This window comes from Zea mays, chromosome 4 (assembly GCF_902167145.1).
Source record: "Zea mays cultivar B73 chromosome 4, Zm-B73-REFERENCE-NAM-5.0, whole genome shotgun sequence".
NCBI classification, from domain to species: domain Eukaryota; kingdom Viridiplantae; phylum Streptophyta; class Magnoliopsida; order Poales; family Poaceae; genus Zea; species Zea mays.
In genome coordinates, this window is record NC_050099.1 from 246,196,841 (window position 1) to 246,216,524 (window position 19,684).

A 19,684-nucleotide genomic window follows, 5' to 3' on the forward strand; every position below is an offset into this window, starting at 1 on the left:
GGCTACATATGGGTTGAGGTTAATTGCATGCTTGGGATTAAGACCACTCACACCCTCTCTTTTCTCTGTACGTGTTTGCTTGTCGAAACAATGTTGTTGTTCAGCAAGCGCGCTGTTTATTTTCACTTGGTACTTTCTGCTACGCCTGGCTTGTGCGTCCTTCCAAGGTTGGAATTCCATCGGTCTTCCGTACGTGCTCCTTTTTCTGAACTGAATCGATGCGCAACGACATTTTCACGAGTAATGTTAAACATGCGCAGTTGGTTCCGTTTAATCAGACATGTGCTGCGTTACTTCATTAATTGGCAGTACCAACTGCAGGATCTGATTATGATGTTATGGGCATCATATATAGCTGTATGGTACACATTGCGGTTTTGGCTTAGTTCCTAAATATTCTCACAAGACTAGAGTTTGATCTTAATGTTCATTTGGAATAAAAAAAACGAGGATATATTATTTGCCGTGCCCTTGAGGTGGATGCCCTCTGTGCTCTCAATTGAGAAGTTTCGGTTTAGAGCATGTTGTGGACACTCTAGATAACTGTGAGACTGCACTGGCTTACTCGTTCTTGTACCTACATTTCAAACTCCACTCCGCGAGTAATGTGGTCTACAGTGTAAAACAGTGTTTTGGTTAACCATATGGGTGAACTGCTGGACACGATCTTATATGAGCATATCTGGTCTTTGACTTCAATTCTATAAATTCTATAGTCTTCTGCATCTGTAGTTCTTCCAACTATTTTCTGTTTTAATCATTTATTGTAGCCTTGTATACTAAATTGTTTTCTTTCATTTCCTTAGTGGAAAATGGCGATGATGGTGGATCCTCCAAATGGAATCGGAAACCAAGGAAAGCATTACTACACTATGTGTGGCAGACCTTATTTGAGATGATAGACACCAAATATGTGCCGGTCAAGCCTATCGGGCGAGGAGCTTATGGGATAGTCTGTTCATCTATCAATCGTGAGAAAAATGAGAAAGTAGCAATAAAGAAGATGCACAATGTTTTCGACAACCGTGTGGATGCACTACGGACCTTGCGCGAGCTAAAACTCCTTCGCCATCTCCGCCATGAGAATGTTATTGCTTTGAAGGACATAATGATGCCAACATACAAGAGCTTTAAGGATTTGCACCACATCATTAAATCGCGTCAGGGCCTTTCCAATGACCACTGCCAGTATTTTCTTATACTTTTTCAGGTAATACTTGGGTGACTCTTCTCTATTCTGAATGTACTATTCAATATTTTATGTTGCTCAACAATTAAAACTGTGATTATGTGTACTGTGATGCTCTTTAGCTATTTGTTACCTAAATAAGTGTTATTGCGTGGTGCGCACTGCCACACTGTACCTCCACTGCAGCGCAGTATTATTAGCATTATTGGTACTAAGGTCATGTCAGGTTTCTTTAGTCACTAGACTAAAGTTTAGTCGCTAAAGTACCCTGTTTGGTTCGAGTAACTAAATCGGACTAAAGAGCATTAATTGAATATATTACCTCTATTAATTAGTAAATGTTTGTTGCAAAAAGAAAGTGAAGAGGTCAAATAAGATAAAAATCCTACTTTAGTCCCTTTTAGTCGTCCCACTTTAGTCACCATGTTTGCTTCTTTAGTGACTAAAAGTAAGTAAACTTTAGTTACTAAACTTTAGTCACCTCAAACCAAACGGGGGGCTGTCTATCTCTAACAACGTACCCTAAATTTCATCCTCTAAAGAAATATTCCTCGTCCTTTACAACACGCTCTAAAAGATTCCGTCCTCTATATCTTTACCGTCTCCAGCAACGTCTTCTAAAATTCATCCTCTATGTCTCATCATCTTTAATGTATTAACTTAATTAATAGAATTTAGTCATTTGCGGATTACAAAACGATATTAGTATTGTGGCTGATGGCTGGAGCATTTCCTCAAACATTATGAGTGTGTCATCGGGTGGCCGCCGTTGATGTTGCATTCACGTATGCACACGAGAAGCCAACTACAAGCCACCTGCAACTCGCATCCTTGTCGCACGAGAGGTCTCAAACGGCAGCCACCAGCTACTCGTGTCGCCGCCTCGCCGCTTCCGGCCATTTTCGCGGCAAGGTGTACATCACCATGGATCTTGCCTGGAACCGGTGGCACGTGTGCGCCCCGCGGCCACGCCGGTGCGGCGGGGAGAGGCACAGCGACTTCGACCAAGCTGAGGCTATCAAGGTCAGTAGCACGCCGATGAAGAAGCCCCATGGACGCGGCTTCGGAGCATCGTCTCGAGATCAAAGAACAAGTTGGAGCGAGCCGCGATGACAGGACAAAGACGAATTAGCGTGCGCACAGGAAGACGTCATATTTGGAGGACGACTGTACCCTCCGCTAAGATAGAGAACCTTTTAGCGGACTTTGCTAGAGGAGTAAAATAGCTGGCTACACGATATATTTAGCGGACAGAACGATTTATTCCTGTTGCATTGGTCACTTCTGAACATCTTTTTTCATAAGTCATTTTTGGGAGAAAAAATATTATAACAATACTTGTTCACTAAGAATACTACGAGATCATGAAATTCAGATAGAAGACGAAAGCCAATATAAAATAATTGCATTCAGAAGAGCATAATCTTCACTGATATTTTGGTTGGTTTACAAATCACCTACAAGATAAGGGGGGGGGCATTGACGACCGGATATGTGATTGTTAAAAGTCTAAATGGGGTCGTTTGTAGTTATTAACGACCACAAAAATGTGGTTGCCCATGATCGTTAAAAGGCTCTGTCATTAAAAGTACTAACAACCACTTAAGAATTCTGGCTGTTAACTTCTTATTCAACCTACCCTTGAGCAGTCCAGCTTCATTTTCGTTTCAAGAACCTTTGGGTGGTTTTTTTCTTTCACATTTCATCTTGGTATCTGCTACATATGTTATCGCTAATAATCTGATGCAATGTTCTTTTGCTTCATTGTAGTTGCTCCGAGGACTCAAATATCTCCATTCAGCAGAAAATACTCCACAGAGACCTAAAACCTGGAAACCTTCTGGTGAATGCAAATTGTGATCTGAAGATATGCGATTTTGGTCTTGATCTGGTGTTCCCCTCGCAAGTATGTACCCACATGCGCACCCTCACTATACCACAACCTAGCTATAACGACTTACTTACAGTCGGTATAAACCGTTATAGCAACGTACTATCAGTCGCTATAGAGTTATACCGACTAACACTTTCTGACGCTGTAAGTGGCGTCGGCATAAACGTATAGCGACAGACATGTTTATACCGACGGATGGTTAGACGTTAAAAAGATATAGCGACTAACATATTTATCCCGACGGACAGTCTGTTAGAACTTATACCGACACACTGTCTGATGCGATATATATATTTTTACCGACTAACAATCAAACGCTACGGCTATATGAGCCTAAAAAAATATATTACTAGCAGTTTCCAATTATCATCAACATCAGATAACAATTGTACTGCATTCATACATACCAATTGTACTGCATTCATACATAGCTCATGTTGACATAGCTCATGTTTTCATTCATGACAATAACAATTGTACTGCATTCATACATAAAGTTCACAAGTTTGCTTTTGTTGTAATAAAGATCAAAATAAGCAGCAACTCCAATATCAGCCAGTTTAAGAGCTGGTGCATCATTCACCCCATCACCAGTCATTGCAACCACTTCACCATCTTCTTTGAGCAGTCTAACGACTTACTGCATTCACACATAAAGTTCACAAGTTTGCTTGTGTTTTGGTTCTGCCCTAGAGAAGAGAAGGCCGCACTATTGTCTTAAGATCTTTTTATCAGAAAGTGCCATGAATTCCTTCCCTGTGAAGCTTTTTGAACTGATATCTTCATGAGGGCCAAAAACCCCAATCTCATGGCAGATGGCCTCGGCTGTTTCTTTGTTATCTCCTGTTATCACCATAACACGTATTCCAGCAGCTCTGCAATCTTCAATTGCCGTGTGGACTTCTTCTCTGGGAGGATCCTGTCAATAGTGTCTTTGAGTGTTACAGGTATATGCAATCATAAATAGAAAGAAAAATATACACATTTGAATAATCTTAATCAGATAAGCAAAAGTTCTCACCCTTAGACCAACAAAACCACAAAAGATCATATTACTCTCTATGGAAGAGTAGTATGATAGATCAAGCAGATACTTGTGAGCTACATGATCTTCACCATCATATGTTGCAAATTCTGCCAATTCATCCTTGTAGGCAAATGTGTATACAGGCATTGATCTTCAATTGCCGTGTGCACAGCATACAATGGGAGATTAACACTGCACTGCTAGAGATGCACTGCTAGAGAAGGCAGACAATGGAACAGCCCTCTGCTGGGATGCACAGGAATCCATCAAACTGGAGTTGGCAAACCTTGTGCTAGATTTCCTTGTAGGCTACTAGTGCCTGGTAAGTTAAGGTGATATTTATTATTTGCATCGCCAATGGAATGACTCATCGTGGTATTGCCTGTTGCAATCTGAATTGGCCTGGAAGCAGCCATCCCTTGAATCACAAATGATGCTGGATTATTTCTATTTAACAGTCCCTGTGGACTGAAAGATGGCAGAGCTGCTGAAGAGACAAAAGATTGATAACCATGGAGTCCTTCAAATGCACTAATCCGCATAAAGGGGTCGTTGCCTCCCAAAGCAGCAACAATGCTAGCCTGTTGTGATGCCACAGCACTTAGCCGTTTAAGGTAGAGTCTATACTTCTGCATGGCACACAAAGCAAACAGTTTAGATGCATATATATAGGGTCAGCTACAATTTAGTTTATTTTGGCATTGGATATGTACGGTAACAAGAGGACCAATTTTGCAGGGATATGCTTGCTGAGTCCTTTTCAGCTTCACTATGTATGCAATATTAAGTCTAAACCAAATGTTACACGATAAACTGAAAATACAGCTATGGAACAATATATGTGTCCTTTCTTCCACATTTATAAGACTGGTCAGCAAAAACCAAAGAATTTTAATAAATATATGCACTTGTCATGCATTCATGAGCTCAAGTATCCTTTTTGGCACAGCTTCTACATCAACAGAAAATATTATGTTGTAGAATGAACTGTGGCAAATATCCGTTTTTAAGAGATAGTCACAGGCACCATGAGTTATCCCCTTCATTACAGTTTTTGTCTCTCCATTCACCGATAACACTGCATGTATAATGACAGGTTAGCATTCGAAGTTTTGCCTTCCTCTAATACAGGCTTAAGATTTGTTGTATGCCATGGATACTTTGAAGATGGTATAAGAATATCATTAAATAAAAGCTGCATACTACTATCAACAACAGTGAGAGTTGGCCACCAGTAAGATATAGCAATTTTGACTTACTAATGACAGGGAGGTCCATTTCAAGCCCCACAAGCTCTAGAAGCTTAAAGCCATCCATGTCTGGCATGTGAACATCACTAATAACAAGATCAAACAGGTCCCTGTTTTGCCTCAGCATACTCAAGGCGACAACAACCTGATTCGTCGTTGTCACTGCAAATACGAAAAAGTCATACAGGTGAGTAGCTATAGCAAAAGCCAGAACAAGCATCTTGTAGTACACCCACCCAAAAACATGCAGCATACATAATATAAAAAGTGTGGTTAGGTTACCAATTCAGTGCTTAACTATTTTGTTCATTCGATGTAAACAAATCTGTAGCTGCAGGAACAATCTATACATGATAAGTACATACGTAATATATAACTGTAACAACTAGTGTTACGCAATTGCACAACAGCATCTTTATTTTTTAGCGTCTACTCTGGAAGCAGATAATTTGGCAAAATCCAGGAAAAGAGAAATCTAACAACACAGCGCTGAACTAGAAATATACTAGCAGGTCTCTAGGCCGCAGAAATAAAATTGATAGCCCTGTGGCGCAGAAATCCTTACCATGATACTGGCAGCGGCGCAGGAGATTCTCAAGCACTTGAGGCACACGGGGTCGTCGTCCACAGCGAGGACCCTCATGCCGACGGGGAACTGGTTCCTGACCCCCCTCCCGAACGGCGCGGGTGTCGAGCAGAATAGCAAGAGGCGGAGCCGGCTCTCTGGCCTCCGCTCCCTACCAAGCATCGCCGCAGCCCGCATACTCTAGCAGATGTCGCAGTGCTCGTGCGGTCCTTGGCCGGATTCCTTGACCAGCGTCGTCCTCTCCCTGTCGAAGTTGAGCGCGATGGGCTTGATGGCGGCGTTCTTCTCCCATGACCCCTACACGGCGCTGCGGGGTCAGCTACGCCTTCGAGGAGCGCGACGGGGACAGCAACCGTGGAGGGCATCCAGCGCGCGCCACCCGCCGAGGAAGAGAATGTCGTCCAAGGACTCGTGCGTGGTGGACGACGCGGGAAGGAAGGCTGGTGGAGCTGGCCTAGCGCGAGCAATGCAGGGGACGGGGCGACAAGCTCGATGGTGATATCGGGATGAGGGCAGGGGACGGCGGTTGCTGCCGGTCGGCTAGGGCGCACGGCTGTGGACGGCGATTGGCAGCGGCGGCATCATTTTTTTTGTGGCGCGCGGCGGCCGGAATTACGGGGGAGATAGGGTTTTGGGCTGCGGCGGCGCGGCTGGTATTTGGGCCACCAACTAATTTGTGCGCCACATATGTTTTTTTTGCGACTGACGGTGAGATGCTATAGGTATGAATTGCCGACTGACAAAGCGACACTATTCACATATAAATATAACGACTAACACTCAGTTGAAATATAGACATATGCCGACTCACCATCTGTGGCAATGTATACCGACTAACAATTTGATGCTAATTCTCTATTTATAGCGACGGCCGTCAGACACTAATTTGGTGTTGTGGTATAGTGCCTCTTGCCATTGATCTGTTGCAGAAGATGCTCATCTTCGACCCCACCAAAAGGACTAGTGTTACTGAGGCTCTGGAGCACCCTTACATGTCCCCTCTGTATGATCCAAGTGTGCAAATCCCCCAGCCCAAGTGCCCATCGATCTCGACATGCGTAGACGAAAATATCAGCTCAGAGATGATCCGGGAAATGATGTGGCAGGAGATGCTTCACTACCACCCACAAGTTGTAGTGTCTGCTAGGATACTTCCGCTTGTGTAAATATGCACCCAATAAGAGCAGCGTATGGATAGATGTTACTCCATCCGTTCGTAAATATATCACACCGTTGATTTTTTTAAAACTTTGATCACTCGTTTTATTTAAAAAATAATGAGTTATCATTTATTTTTTATGATTTATTTTATCACTTAAGGTACTTTGTGTTGACTTAAAATTTTACTTTTTTGAATAAACATTTTAAATAAGATGAATGGTCAATTTTTTCGAAAAAAGTCAACGGTGACATATGTATATTTGTGAACGGAGGTACTATTTACTCTACACCATTACATGTGTATGTACTTTATATCTGTCGAGCGTTGTGATGTTGTATGAGTTCATGGATCATGCATGAAAGCTCTGTTGAAGTGATTTCAGTAAAATCCCATGCATGTTAAGTTCGGATGCTTCCGTACACGAATTTTGGTCTAAAAGTTTGAATTGCTTTTCTTTCTTCGTTCATTCATGTACTTAACTGAATCGATCAGGTCCTCGAGATCGTAACCGAGTCAGTTTTTGACTTTGCCTTGTGCAATAAGTTCCAAACTAAATCCATCAGGTCGTAATCCAGCCAGTTTCAGTTTTCTAATCTTTTGCTCGTGGTTATCCTAAGTCTAATCTCTCTATATAATATATAAATAACCAGTCTATGATGGGTTAGGATTTTAAATAATCAATCCATTATGGTCTCAATCATCGACATCAGGACCGCTGAAAAAACTGCACGGGTTAGGGTGAATCAGATTTTTGGACAGTGATCACGCGACTACTCGATGAGTTTATATGCACCTCGACTAGGCTGGAATAATCACAGATGTGAGTAATGACGAGTTTATCTCTCCTGTTTCTGCTAGATGTGTTTTAAATAGAATTAATCTACTACGTGTATATGCTTTTAGGAGGATCATCCAATTGCCATCTGACAAATTTCATCTGCGCTGTCCATGCCGTCGGTTGGAATTTTGCGCAGATGTGTGTGCATAACTGAGCTGAGCAGAGCAGGTCAGTGCCTCTGCCCAACCATATCCATTTCGCTCTTTTGTCTGATGCACTGCAAGTAAAAAAAAAGAAAGAAAATAAAAGATGCCATCTGAATATCTGATAGCTTGAACCCCAACTTGCTTCAACCAGCCAAGTGTTGGTTTATTTACTGTTTGCACTTCTTATTACCTGATCCGCGCCTTGTGAAATCACATGGTTTTTCAGGTGCTGATGAAGTTTCAATGAGATCTCTAGTGCCTTTTTTCTCTCTCTCTCTTTTCGGTCTGATTTCTACTGTATTTTGCTAATGCCTGCAGCTGCACATAATTTACCTTTCCAAAGCAGAGGCAGGCCTGCTGCATGAAAAACAGCAGGTTTTGTCAACTGTTACTTATTATTACACCATAATCCGTGCTGATTTGTAGCCGTTTCTTCTTCTTCTTCTTTGCAATGGATGTTTCACAGCAATGAGATATTCAGTCGGTAATTTCGGAGCAGTAAATGCGAAACAGAACCCATCACCTGAGCTGCTTCCTGTATGAAGCTTTGTATTCTTCTAACATCACTTTATTTTTCCTTCCTTTACCTCACACTGTAAACCCGAGACAAACTATCTGACCACCATGCCATGACAATCCACTATAAAGGCATCCTACCCTATCCTCTTCTCTCCAGAGCAAAACTCCGACCAAAAAAAAACTGAAAATTCTCACTCACATCTTAGTTAATGAGGAACTAAAAGGCCAAAAACGCGCTGGGAAAAAAGAAGAAGAAGAAATGGCTAGCAAAGATTACTGCCTGTCTAGCTAGGTCTCTTCCTCCAGGGCCTGCCGAAGAAGAGACGGGCTCCTAACGAACCTTCCCTGCAAGAACCACGGCAGAGCAGAACATAGAGCATGTCAGCACTTCAGAAGCTTTGCTGCGATGAACTGCATCATCAGGCTGAAGTGAACACATGGTATTTTTTTTTTGGGTGTGGGTGTTTTTTTTATGCTTTTTCTAATCAGTTCTGGTGCTTGCCTTCATCCGAGGCCGGCAGTCGGCGTTCACCTTGCGCACCTGGTACCGGATCTTCTTGGAGAAGAGCCGGGTGCGCCTCTTCTCCTTGTACCGCAGCACGCTGGCTTCCCTGACCCCACCGCCGCCTGCTCCGTTCTCTGGAAACAGGTCGATGTCTGCAAGCTTAGCCTACAACAGCAAGGGTACAATGCAATGCTCATCAAACTCGTGTTGCTCCATAAAAAAAAAATGAAACGTTTCGTCAGTAAGACGTTAAGAGTCAAGAGAGCTCCCGGCCGTTTCCTCAGTTCAGAACTTCAGATAGCATGGAAAGACTTGCAAGGTTGTTGTTTTTTTTTATAAAAAAATCATGTTCATTGAAAAGTCTCTAATGGAAACCACATGCTTGGTTTTGTCATATATATATGACAGGTCCAAATACTGCCATGTGCCACAGCAAATTGCAGAACAGACAACTGAATTGGGGGGCTATAGTTTGCTGGAATTGCTGTGTCATTGCCCCAAGGCCAAGGGGCACCAAAATTGAAGCCAGAATGACTCTTTTCAAGAGGACAGACCTATTGTGCTTGGTACCACATCTCCAGGCTCTACTGTCTGTGGTCCACTATTGAACAATTGAGTTTAACTAGATAGAATAGCTAATCCGTTCTCTAACTTGAAGAGCAGAGAGTAGTTCGTCGAAATTTGAAAATCCTGCTCACTGAGACCTAAGACTCTCACTATCTCTGTATTTTCTTCCCTGATAAAAAAGTAGATATTTTTTTATATGGGTTACTGTAGTGCCGCTGGTATTCTGAAAAAAAAACATGTACTACTGTTGTACTCACTGATATGTAGCAGTGGAGTAGTACTATACAGTACCTCATGTGAGGGACCATCCACCATTTAGACAAACAGTTCCTCTAGAGACTCATAATATGCATGGTTTACTTGCTTGGAGGAAGGAACCAATTCACAATTCCAGTTTTTCCCTCTCTCTTGTAATTCCTGTACCCAATTTGTAGGTTGCTTGGATTTTTTTTCTATGCATAGTTTCTTTTTTACTACTGTACATTTAGATATATTTAGAACTTTCAAAAAAAATGAATGAAAGAAAGAAAGAACACTGAAATGTATGCAGGACTGCAGGTTGTAACCAGCTACTTACCCGCACTTCGGCGGCCGACGTCGGCAACTCCGGCCCGCTGCCCTCGGCAAACATGGACCCTTTGTCGGACCACGCCTTGAGAACCTCGTCGGCGTCCAGCTTCAGCCCCAGACCGGCCTTTGGTGCGTTCGTCGGCGCACTGTCGGAGTCACCGTCGCCATTAGCGGCGGCGTCATCAACAGAGGCGTCAGCTTCTTCCTCCTTGCACTTCGCGTTGGGAAGAAGCTCCTCATTTCCCTTCGCCATGGCCTTCACCACCTTCTTCTTCTTGCTTTTCTTCTTTTCTGGCGCGGCGGCGGCGGCGGCCTGCGGCACTGCGGCGTTCGGCGCCGGTGGTGCTGGCGGTGCCGGTGGTGCGATCGTCAAGTCCTTTACCGGCACTGCCGGCCACATCCACCAGGCGCCGTCGTCGTCCCGCCGCTTCAGTGCGCGGTTGAGGCTGGGCCGAGCACCGTGCTGGGACCCGAGGCCGAGCTCGAACCTGCCGGCGAGGCCGACCACCATGAGCCTCCTGAGGTAGGGGTGTATGCCGGAGCTGGAAAGGATGGAGTCATCGGACCTGGCGGCGGTGCCGCTCTCGACGTCGACGGTGAGGCTGCCCATGATGCCGTCGAGGCCCCCGGCCGCGGCGTCACCGACGTCGAGGATGGAGTCGGCGTTGAAGCCGTCGTCGTCGAAGTCGATCTCGCCAAGCTCGTCGGCGCCGACCGCGTCGAGGCTCGCCGACGACGGCGGGTCGCGGAAGTCCCGGAACGCGCTGCTCACGGGGGCCGGCGACGGGCAGTTCTTGGCGCCGGACGGGCTCCGCGGCTTCGGCGACGGCGTGTCCTGGTCCCGGAGCAGGAATGCGGAGTCCGCGAGGACGGGGAGCGGCGGGAGGAGGTCGGGCGAGGCGTCGAGCGCCGCCGCCAGCACGGAGAGCTGCGGCGGGCGCGGCGGCGCCGTCTTGGGGCTCTTGTTCACGGGGAACACGGAGGGGTGGATGGACGCGAGCAGCGCGGCGGCCTCGTTGTACGCCTGGTTGGGCCGCTTCCGCGGCGCGCGAGCCCGCTTGAGCGACACCGACGTCGCCGACGATGACGAGGCGTTGGACGCCTCCGACGACAGCGTCGACGACGGCGACGAGTAGTGCGCCGGGCGCAGCGGCGACGAGTGCGCGCCCACCGGCGACGCCGCCGCCTTCACCATGTCCAGGTCCAGCCGCAGGCCGGTCGGTATGCAGGAAGACGACATTGATTGCACCGCCTCAGGCGCGCAACAGGTACCGCTCAAACGATCGCCTCGCCCCCCGCCTTCGTCTTCTTGGAAGGGAAAACGAGCAGCTCCAGCTATTCTCGGACTAGTTCCACAACCATGAATCGGAGAACACTGGGGCAAGAAATGGCTTAACCTAGTTGATCAAGCAAAGAACGCACACACTTCGCCAGTTGCCTCCACCTGGGGCACCAACAGCACCTTGGGAGAAGGTGGGGTGAAAAAAATAAAGAAATTCTATCTTTGCAGCTGCTGCACATGCAGTCCTTTTCTGAGGCAGCCAAGAGCACTAGAGCAAAAACAAGCAGGGGAACTCCCTGAGCTGAGCTGAGCTGAGCTCAGCTGAGAGGCTGTGTTGGGATTGGGAACGAATGGAGCGAGCTGCAATGGTACTTCTTGGATCCTCTGGCGAGAGAGAGGGAGAGAGGAGGAGGAGAACAAGGAGGAAGAGTACGTGGGAATTGGAGTATACTGGGGGAGGAAGAGGAAGAAAGGGTTCAAGAGCAGGGGGTACAGGGTGGGGTTTTAGAGGGAGGGGATGCCAGAGGATGAGGTGGGCAAAAAAATATCAAACAGTACACCAAACATCTCACCGAACGAAATATCGAAATTTACGGTTTATTCTGTTTTTAGTGTTTGATGCGGTTTGGATTTTAGCTTTATTTGGATTTTAATATTCACACAACCAAAAATATAAAAAAAACGAAATATAGGAAACCTACCTCTTGAAACCCAACAAGCATCTCATATAAGGTCATAAATAGACTCATATTATTATAACTTTTTAAGAAATATGTGTTAGTTGCTCTTATTCAACGCTAAATTGTTTACACAATTTTATTAAGTACTTGTTGATGAATTATCGGTATATTCTTTATGCAATTTTATGTCTGCAGTTTCAGTTTGCTAGTTGTTTACCAAATTGTACGGTTTTAAATTTCTGAACAAAAAGCTTATTTTCATTTTGTAAACACTAATTTCTTTTGACACCAAATAAATCAATTAATAAAACCGAATGTCCAACCCTAAATGAGACAAGCCATCCATCCACTCACCACATCCCCTGTCTCTCCTGCTGCCTGTGAAACCCAAGCCGTTTGCAGGGCCCACACGTCGTCCATCCTCTCCAAGCCGTGTGTGATCTACATTCTTCGTCCTTTCTAGGTTGTACGTGTGCTAGGATTAACCATGCATCCTCCTCCATTTTTGTCTCCAAGGACCTCACTGGTTGACTGCAGGTGCTTTTTATCCCTATCTCCTGACAGCCGGTAGTACGTAGTAGCTAGCAAGAACCATATGTGCGATTCCCATACTCTCGCTAGCTAGCTAGTAGTGCACCTGATTAGTCTGAGATTGATTGGATGGCAATGTTGTGGAGGACAGGCGACCAGAAAAAGAATGAAGAAGATGGTCGTCACAGCTGGTCGGTCACCAGGCCTGCCTCTTGTACAACGAAACATGCAAGAGATCAACAGCGAGAGACGGCACTGTCCGACCATGCAAGCATGGGCGCCGTAAGCATTAAGAGCAGTATCTTATTTTATAAAATTTGGTGAAGAAATTATAATACAGCCCTATAAATACCTCAATTATACTATACCGTTGGAGCAGAATATTTTGTTGGTGTCCTAAATCCTATAAAATATACTTATTGTTGAAGATGCTCTAAGGTCTTATTTGAATGCACTAGAGTTAATAATTAGATGCTAAAATTAGCTAGAGACATCCAAACGACCCAACTAATGATTTAGCTATTAGCTTATTTTAGTTGGAGACATCCAAGCATCCAACTAACTATTAGCTATACCCTTATCTACCCATTAGTTATTAGCTAGTTCAACCCAACTAAAATTAGCTAACACTTAGCCAGCTATTTGTTCACCTATCGCCTAATTTAATTGAAGATCTGGATAAAAAGGCGGAGGTTATTCGCCTATCGCCTAATGAACTAGCTTTGAAAGCCTATATTCATGAACGACTGGCTTGCATTCTAAGAGAGGAGGAAATTCGTTTATTCCAAAGAGCCAAGGTTAAGCACCTGCTTGAAGGTGATGATAATACGAAATACTTCCAGTTAGTGGCGAATGGCAAACATCGGAAACAGAAGATATACAGTCTAGAAGATGATTCCGATACAAGTATAGTAGATGAGGAGGAGCTCAAAAGATACTAGCTATTACAAAGGTTTATTTGGTAAACCGGAATTTACCTCTATTGAATTGGAGGAATCTATTACCAATGATATCACACAAGTTTCAGATGAGGAGAATGAAATTTTAACTGCGCCATTTTCCATGGAGGAAGTCCGGAAGGCGGTTTTCCAAATGGAGCATAATAAGGCTCCGGGGCCGGATGGTTTCCCAGTTGAATTCTTTCAAGTTTTCTGGGAAGTTATTAAAAGTGATTTAATGGCTCTGTTTGAGGACTTCCATAATAATTCTTTGCCGGTGTATAGACTAAACTTTGGAGTTATTACGTTAATTCCTAAGAAAGAGATTGCTTTGAAAATCCAGGAATATAGACCTATATGTTTGCTAAATGTGAGTTTTAAAATTATCACTAAAGTACTCACAAACAGAATAGGTATGGTGGCAGATCGAATTATTAAACCCTCTCAGACTGCGTTTATGCCTGGCCGTAACATTCTTGAAGGGGTGATTGTTTTGCATGAGTCTATACATGAGTTACACAGGAAAAACTTAGATGGAATTATTCTCAAGTTAGACTTCGAGAAAGCATATGATAAGGTGAAGTGGAAGTTCCTTCAGCAAGCTATGTGCATGAAGGGTTTCTCGCCGAAATGGTGTACATGGATCCAAAGTATCGTCTCCAAAGGTCATGTGGGGGTTAGAGTTAATGACGACATTGGCCCCTTTTTCTCAACACACAAGGGACTACGTCAAGGGGATCCTTTATCACCAATTCTATTTAACATTGTAGCCGATATGTTGGCAGTGCTTTTCGCTAGAGCGAATGAGGAACATCAATTCAGTGGAATTATACCGCACTTGATTGACGGAGGTTTATCTATCCTTCAATATGCAGATGATACGGTGGTGTTTCTGGATCATAACATCGAACATGCCAAGAATGTAAAACTGCTTCTAACTGCGTTTGAACAAATGTCCGGCCTTAAGATAAACTTTCACAAAAGTGAACTTTTCTGTTATGGGATGGCTAAAGATTGTGAGTCCCAGTACTCACAACTCTTTGGTTGCGACGTAGGCACAATGCCTTTCAAGTACCTTGGGATTCCTGTGACCCACCGAAGATTGAGAAATAGTGAGTGGCGTTGTGTCGTTGACCGGTTTGAGTCGAGACTTAGTAATTGGAAAGCCAAATTCTTGTCTTCAGGGCGGCGGCTTGTTTTGATTAATTCTGTCTTAAGTAGCCTACCCATTTTCATGATGTCTTTCTTCGAAATCCCGACTGGTGTGCTACAGAAGCTAGATGCTATTCGGTCCAGATTCTTTTGGCAAGGAGGACATCATAAAAAGAAATATAGACTAGCCAAATGGGAAATCATTTGTCAACCTAAAGAGATAGGTGGGCTGGGAGTCGCCAATCTTGACATAAAGAACATTTTTTTACTCAGCAAATGGCTTTTTAAATTACTCAATGGAGATGGTGTGTGGCAACAACTATTAAGAAACAAATACTTGAGAGACAAATCCCTAACACAAGCTGTCAGAAAACCGGGTGATTCTCATTTCTGGGCCGGTCTAATGAACGTCAAGGACAAATTCCTCAAGTGGGGTTATTTTAAGGTGGGGAACGGACAAGCAACAAGATTCTGGAAAGATAAATGGCTTAATAATTCTCCTCTTAGTGAGCAATTCCCAAACCTTTTTAATATAGTACGCAATAAGACCTCGCTGGTTGCAGAAGTGTTGTCACGTGAAAATCTAAATCTTTCTTTCCGGAGATCCATTGTTGGAATTAAGCTTGTAGAATGGCAGACCATGATACACTTACTGGCTACGGTTAATCTGACTCCGGTGAGGGACACTTTCGTGTGGACAGCTCATAGGAATGGGACTTTCTCAACCAGATCCATGTATTATAATTTAATTAGTATCCCCAATTATAATCGTGGATGTTTGCTTTGGAAGTTGAAATTACCCCTTAAGATTAAGATTTTCCTTTGGTATCTAGGTAGGGGGCTAATCCTAACCAAAGACAACTTAGCCAAACGTAGATGGCGAGGAAGTCCGAAGTGCAGTTTTTGTAATCAGAACGAGAACATACAACATCTTTTCTTTGATTGCTACATAGCTAAAACTGTTTGGAGAATTATTTATTTTACTTTAAAAATAGACCCACCCGTTAATATTAATCATATTATGGGGGACTGAGAATCCAACAAAGGTTGTATGCATAAAAAGCTACTTCTTTCTGGCGTTGCAGCTTTGTTTTGGTCGATTTGGCTTTGCCGTAATGATGTGGTGTTTAATCATAACCATATACCATCAATTATACAGGTGATTTTCAGAGGTACACATTGGTTCAGAGTTTGGAGACTCCTACAGAAGGAAGAAACACAATAGCAAATCCATGTTGTGTGTCAGTCTTTGGAGGTGGTGGCCATGGAGGTCTTCGCGAGCCACGGGTGGCGGTCTAATTCAAGGATTGACGCGGTTTAGTGTTTGTGTTCTTATATTCCATAGCATGTTTTAAGTTGAAGTTTGTTTGATTCACAAACTGTTGAGATGATGTATTATTTGAGCTGTATGGCTGTATGCATGAACATGCAAAAGGCCGGAATGATATTTCCATTTCCAAAAAAAAAAGCTATTTGTTCACCAACTAATTCTAATAGCAACTTTTTAGCCAGCTAATTATTAGGGTTTAGTACACTCAAACGAGGTCTTAGATCATATTCGAATGCACTATAGCTAATACTTAATTAGCTGGTTGAAAAGTTACTAGTAATATTAGCTAGCTAATAAATAGTTGGCTAGCTAGTTGTTTAGATGTCTGGAGGTACGTAATTTTAGCGTTTAATTACTAGCTCTAGGGTATCCAAACACGACCTTACTTAATGACATCATTCTGGTTTTGGACTAATACAGCTTGCCGTTGAAATAGTGTCAAACTGCTTTTGGTCGATTATGTTAGTAAACACGTTGGCATTTTCCCGTGATGCTTGTATGTGTTGTATATTCAGCGCTGCTTGCATTTGCTTCTAGCCTGAAAGCCCTGAATGAAAGTACACGGATATATGAGTTTTTATCTATTCCTGCTGTCTCGGCGAGAGGAGGAAAACAGAAACAGATCGATAGATGAATCCAGCAGCAATATGGGGTCCAGATCCAACCAGGTTGCGGTCAAATGTAGGCGGATAAACCGTCGAGATTCAAGGCTATATTGGAGGTGTTTGTTTCGACTTATTTTTAACTTTTGGCCGCTTGAAACTCTAAATGTATACCTTTTTAGCTCTTTTTTTTACGAGAATCATTTTGATGAAAACAGTCTACAATCAACATAAACATGGAATCGACCTCGTCACCATAAAAGTACGAATCTGTCTAGATTATAAACCCTATAGACCACTTCATCGTCTCCCGTATGTAATCTCCACGATAGTTAGATTCTGGCACGTAACCAGATTATCATAAAAGAGCGTCATGTTTCCACTCATTGAGCGGTTGCATGCAATGCACGCCATATTTCTTATGAAATAAATACGCGTCCCCCCTTTTTATTTTAAAAGGAAAACATGAGTTTCCGCGCGGAGTTGTACCCACCAAAAGCAAAACCGGAAGGGGGGCTGGGGGGCATCGTCGTCTAGCCGAGGTTGTAGTAGGACGGCTACCTCCGACGACTGATTTTGATTGCCCATCCCAATCCACGGTCCACCACCCGCAACGGGGGAAAGGAGGAGGCCGGCCCTAGCATGGTATCCCCCCGCCCCCCTATCCGCTGACACGGCGCGCTCCCATTGGCCGCGCCGGATTCCCGAGCCTACGTGGCGCGCCCTTTATCGCTTCGCGGCAAGCTTTTCACGTGAGGCTAAGAGCGCGGGGCCCGCAGGATCTTGGGAGCTAGCGTGCGTGCGTGCGCGCGCGCATATGGCTGGCGGTGATTGGTCCAGTGCCGATTTCTGCTACGATACGCGCACTCCCCCACCAGCCCGTCTATTTCTTTTGAATGATTCGTGGAGTTTTGGGACCCCTTAATTAATTTGGATAAGACCAAGACTAATAATATGGCCGACCGCTAGTTATAGAAGCGTCATGTAAACTTAATTACTGTCAGCTCAGACGCAAGAACTAGAAAACTCTGAGAGAGAAACAAGTGAGTCATGCATTAATAGTGAAAAACTAACTACTATACTCCCTCCGGTGCAGTAAAGATAGTCGTTTAGGACATGATTGTGCATGCCAAGGAGTGATTAATTATCATAGAGTTTTCCATGTTTGCCCTTATTAAATAGGGATATGAGTGCATTAATGTCACCAAAACAATCAAGCTCGATTGGTTGCTACAGCACCTCCCGAGGCATTCTAGACTAGAGGTCTCAAGTTTGATTCCTCTTGAGCGCAGCTTTTTTTTTCCGATGTAATTACTTAGGGGCAGCGACGTCCAAATCCCAGACCCACGCCGCGCTACGACTTCTTTTGTGCACGCTCGGTCACGCGACGCGCAGGATGACTTCCTTTACTGCACCTGAGGGAATACATGGGCTAAGAGGCAGTCCGCAAAAATCCTTGCAACGGCTATATTACCAACCTCCTCGCTCGTAGGCTATATGTACAACGGTAAGCTTTCCATCGTTACTGTATACCATATAACCCGCTCGTATTCCTCGAGAAGCTTCTTGGTTCCTATACCTAACAAGGTGTTTTGGTTCCAGAGACTAAAGTTTAGTCCGTGTCACATCGGATGTCCGAACGCTTCTTACGAGTGTCAAATATAGTCTAGTTATAAAACCAATTACACAGCTGAAGACTAAACGGCGAGACAGATTTATTAAGACCAATTAACAGATATTTAGCAAACGTTTATTGTAGCGTCACATGATCGAAACATGGAATAATTAGGTTTTAATAGGTTCGTCTTAACATTTTGTATAATCAGTTTTATAATTAAACTGTATTTAATACCTCTAGCTAATATATAAATATTCGATATGACAGTGACTAAAATTTAGACAGCGAAACCAAACACGGCCAAAGTTGACGGTAAAGTTTACCGCCCGCGCTCCCCTCTTCTCTAGAGTTTGTGTCACAACATTCGACCGATCGAGCTGCGACTGCTGCTGGTAGATAGCTAACGTCGTTGTTTTTTTTTTTTAATGTCAGCGAGAGGGGCCACCAGCTAGTTCTGTCTATTTGCTGTCACTGACAGCAGCTCTCCTCTCGCTTTTTTCCTCGTATTTGAGGGGATCAGATGCAGATGCAGGGATGTGCGGCTGCGACGCCCCATACGTTGTGTCCCCCGGGTTCAACCACTAGTGATAGAGGGACGGCTCACTGGCTCAGCCGTTTGCAGCCAACCAAGATTAAGCTTGGGCTTGGCTCTTCTGTTCAGGATCAGGCCGGTTTTTCTTCAATTCCCCGGCCCACCTTTGTCCACGTACGGACGGTAGGGCGTGCCGGCGGGGACCTTTGAGCAAGATATTTTGGTTTTTTTTTTATTTTTTGTCTAGAACGACTGCTACTGTATTTTGGCAGATGTGCGTTGCATATTGCTACTGTATTTTGGAGGAGATTTTTTTTTTCATCTACGGTTCGATCGTTCTCCTTTATGTGCTGTACGTAACGTCCGCATGACGGTACGTGTATGAGCCAACACGCCTAAGAAATATGAACACTAGCTTGGAAAGCCGTATATACCAATGTCCAATATAAAAAGAGCATCCATAGTTTAGGGTTGGAATTTGGAAACCAGACTTACCTGCTGGAATGATAAGGACACCCACGCATGCATCTAGAGAGAGGTTGTGTGCTTTGAAGGGGGTACGTACTTATCCACATACTTGACGAGGACATGCATGTACATGTACTATGCGTGTGCGTACACTCTAGACGATATACGTGTCCGTTTCACCGTTAAGCCATGTTGATTTGGTGATGTTGAGTTTGTTTAAATCCATATATAGCAAGTCAAAATATATTCCAATCCATTTCGATACACTCCAATGCTCATGTGTAACTGAAATAACCGA

General features: G+C 44.0%; 2 protein-coding genes and 1 pseudogene across 3 annotated transcripts; 1 reads left to right on the forward strand and 2 right to left on the reverse strand.

Moving 5' to 3' along the window:
- The first annotated feature begins 812 nt into the window (after positions 1 to 812).
- Positions 813 to 3,278, forward strand: LOC103656033 (mitogen-activated protein kinase 3-like; annotated as a pseudogene).
- A 346-nt stretch (positions 3,279 to 3,624) lies between these two features.
- LOC103654918 (calcium-transporting ATPase 4, endoplasmic reticulum-type) lies at positions 3,625 to 4,485 on the reverse strand. Its single transcript, XM_035967562.1, has 2 exons — positions 4,105 to 4,485; positions 3,625 to 4,002 (listed from the first exon to the last, which is right to left on the reverse strand). Exons 1-2 carry the CDS (start codon positions 4,255 to 4,257, stop codon positions 3,793 to 3,795), a joined length of 363 nt encoding a protein of 120 aa, XP_035823455.1. The 5' UTR covers positions 4,258 to 4,485; the 3' UTR covers positions 3,625 to 3,792.
- Positions 4,486 to 8,189: 3,704 nt separating this feature from the next.
- Positions 8,190 to 12,024, reverse strand: LOC100281423 (uncharacterized). Of its 2 annotated transcripts, XM_008678974.3 has the most exons (4): positions 10,820 to 12,024; positions 10,261 to 10,741; positions 9,114 to 9,281; positions 8,190 to 8,956 (listed from the first exon to the last, which is right to left on the reverse strand). In XM_008678974.3, the coding sequence occupies exons 1-4, from the start codon at positions 11,491 to 11,493 to the stop codon at positions 8,900 to 8,902; spliced, it is 1,380 nt and encodes a 459-aa protein (XP_008677196.1). In that variant the 5' UTR covers positions 11,494 to 12,024; the 3' UTR covers positions 8,190 to 8,899. The 2 variants fall into 2 exon arrangements, with proteins under 2 accessions (XP_008677196.1, NP_001147813.1); NM_001154341.2 differs by having other exon boundaries at positions 8,586 to 8,956; positions 10,261 to 12,013.
- Positions 12,025 to 19,684: the final 7,660 nt, after the last annotated feature.

Excerpts from the sequence above, each read along its gene's own strand:
- LOC103654918 (XM_035967562.1), bottom strand. The coding sequence starts at position 4,257 with ATGCCTGTATACACATTTGCCTACAAGGATGAATTGGCAGAATTTGCA. Across the intron at positions 4,003-4,104 it reads GTGGTTTTGTTGGTCTAAGG|GATCCTCCCAGAGAAGAAGT; the intron begins GTGAGAACTTTT and ends CACTATTGACAG.
- LOC100281423 (NM_001154341.2), bottom strand. The coding sequence starts at position 11,493 with ATGTCGTCTTCCTGCATACCGACCGGCCTGCGGCTGGACCTGGACATG. Across the intron at positions 9,282-10,260 it reads CGTCGGCCGCCGAAGTGCGG|GCTAAGCTTGCAGACATCGA; the intron begins GTAAGTAGCTGG and ends TTGCTGTTGTAG. Across the intron at positions 8,957-9,113 it reads ACTGCCGGCCTCGGATGAAG|GGAAGGTTCGTTAGGAGCCC; the intron begins GCAAGCACCAGA and ends TGGTTCTTGCAG.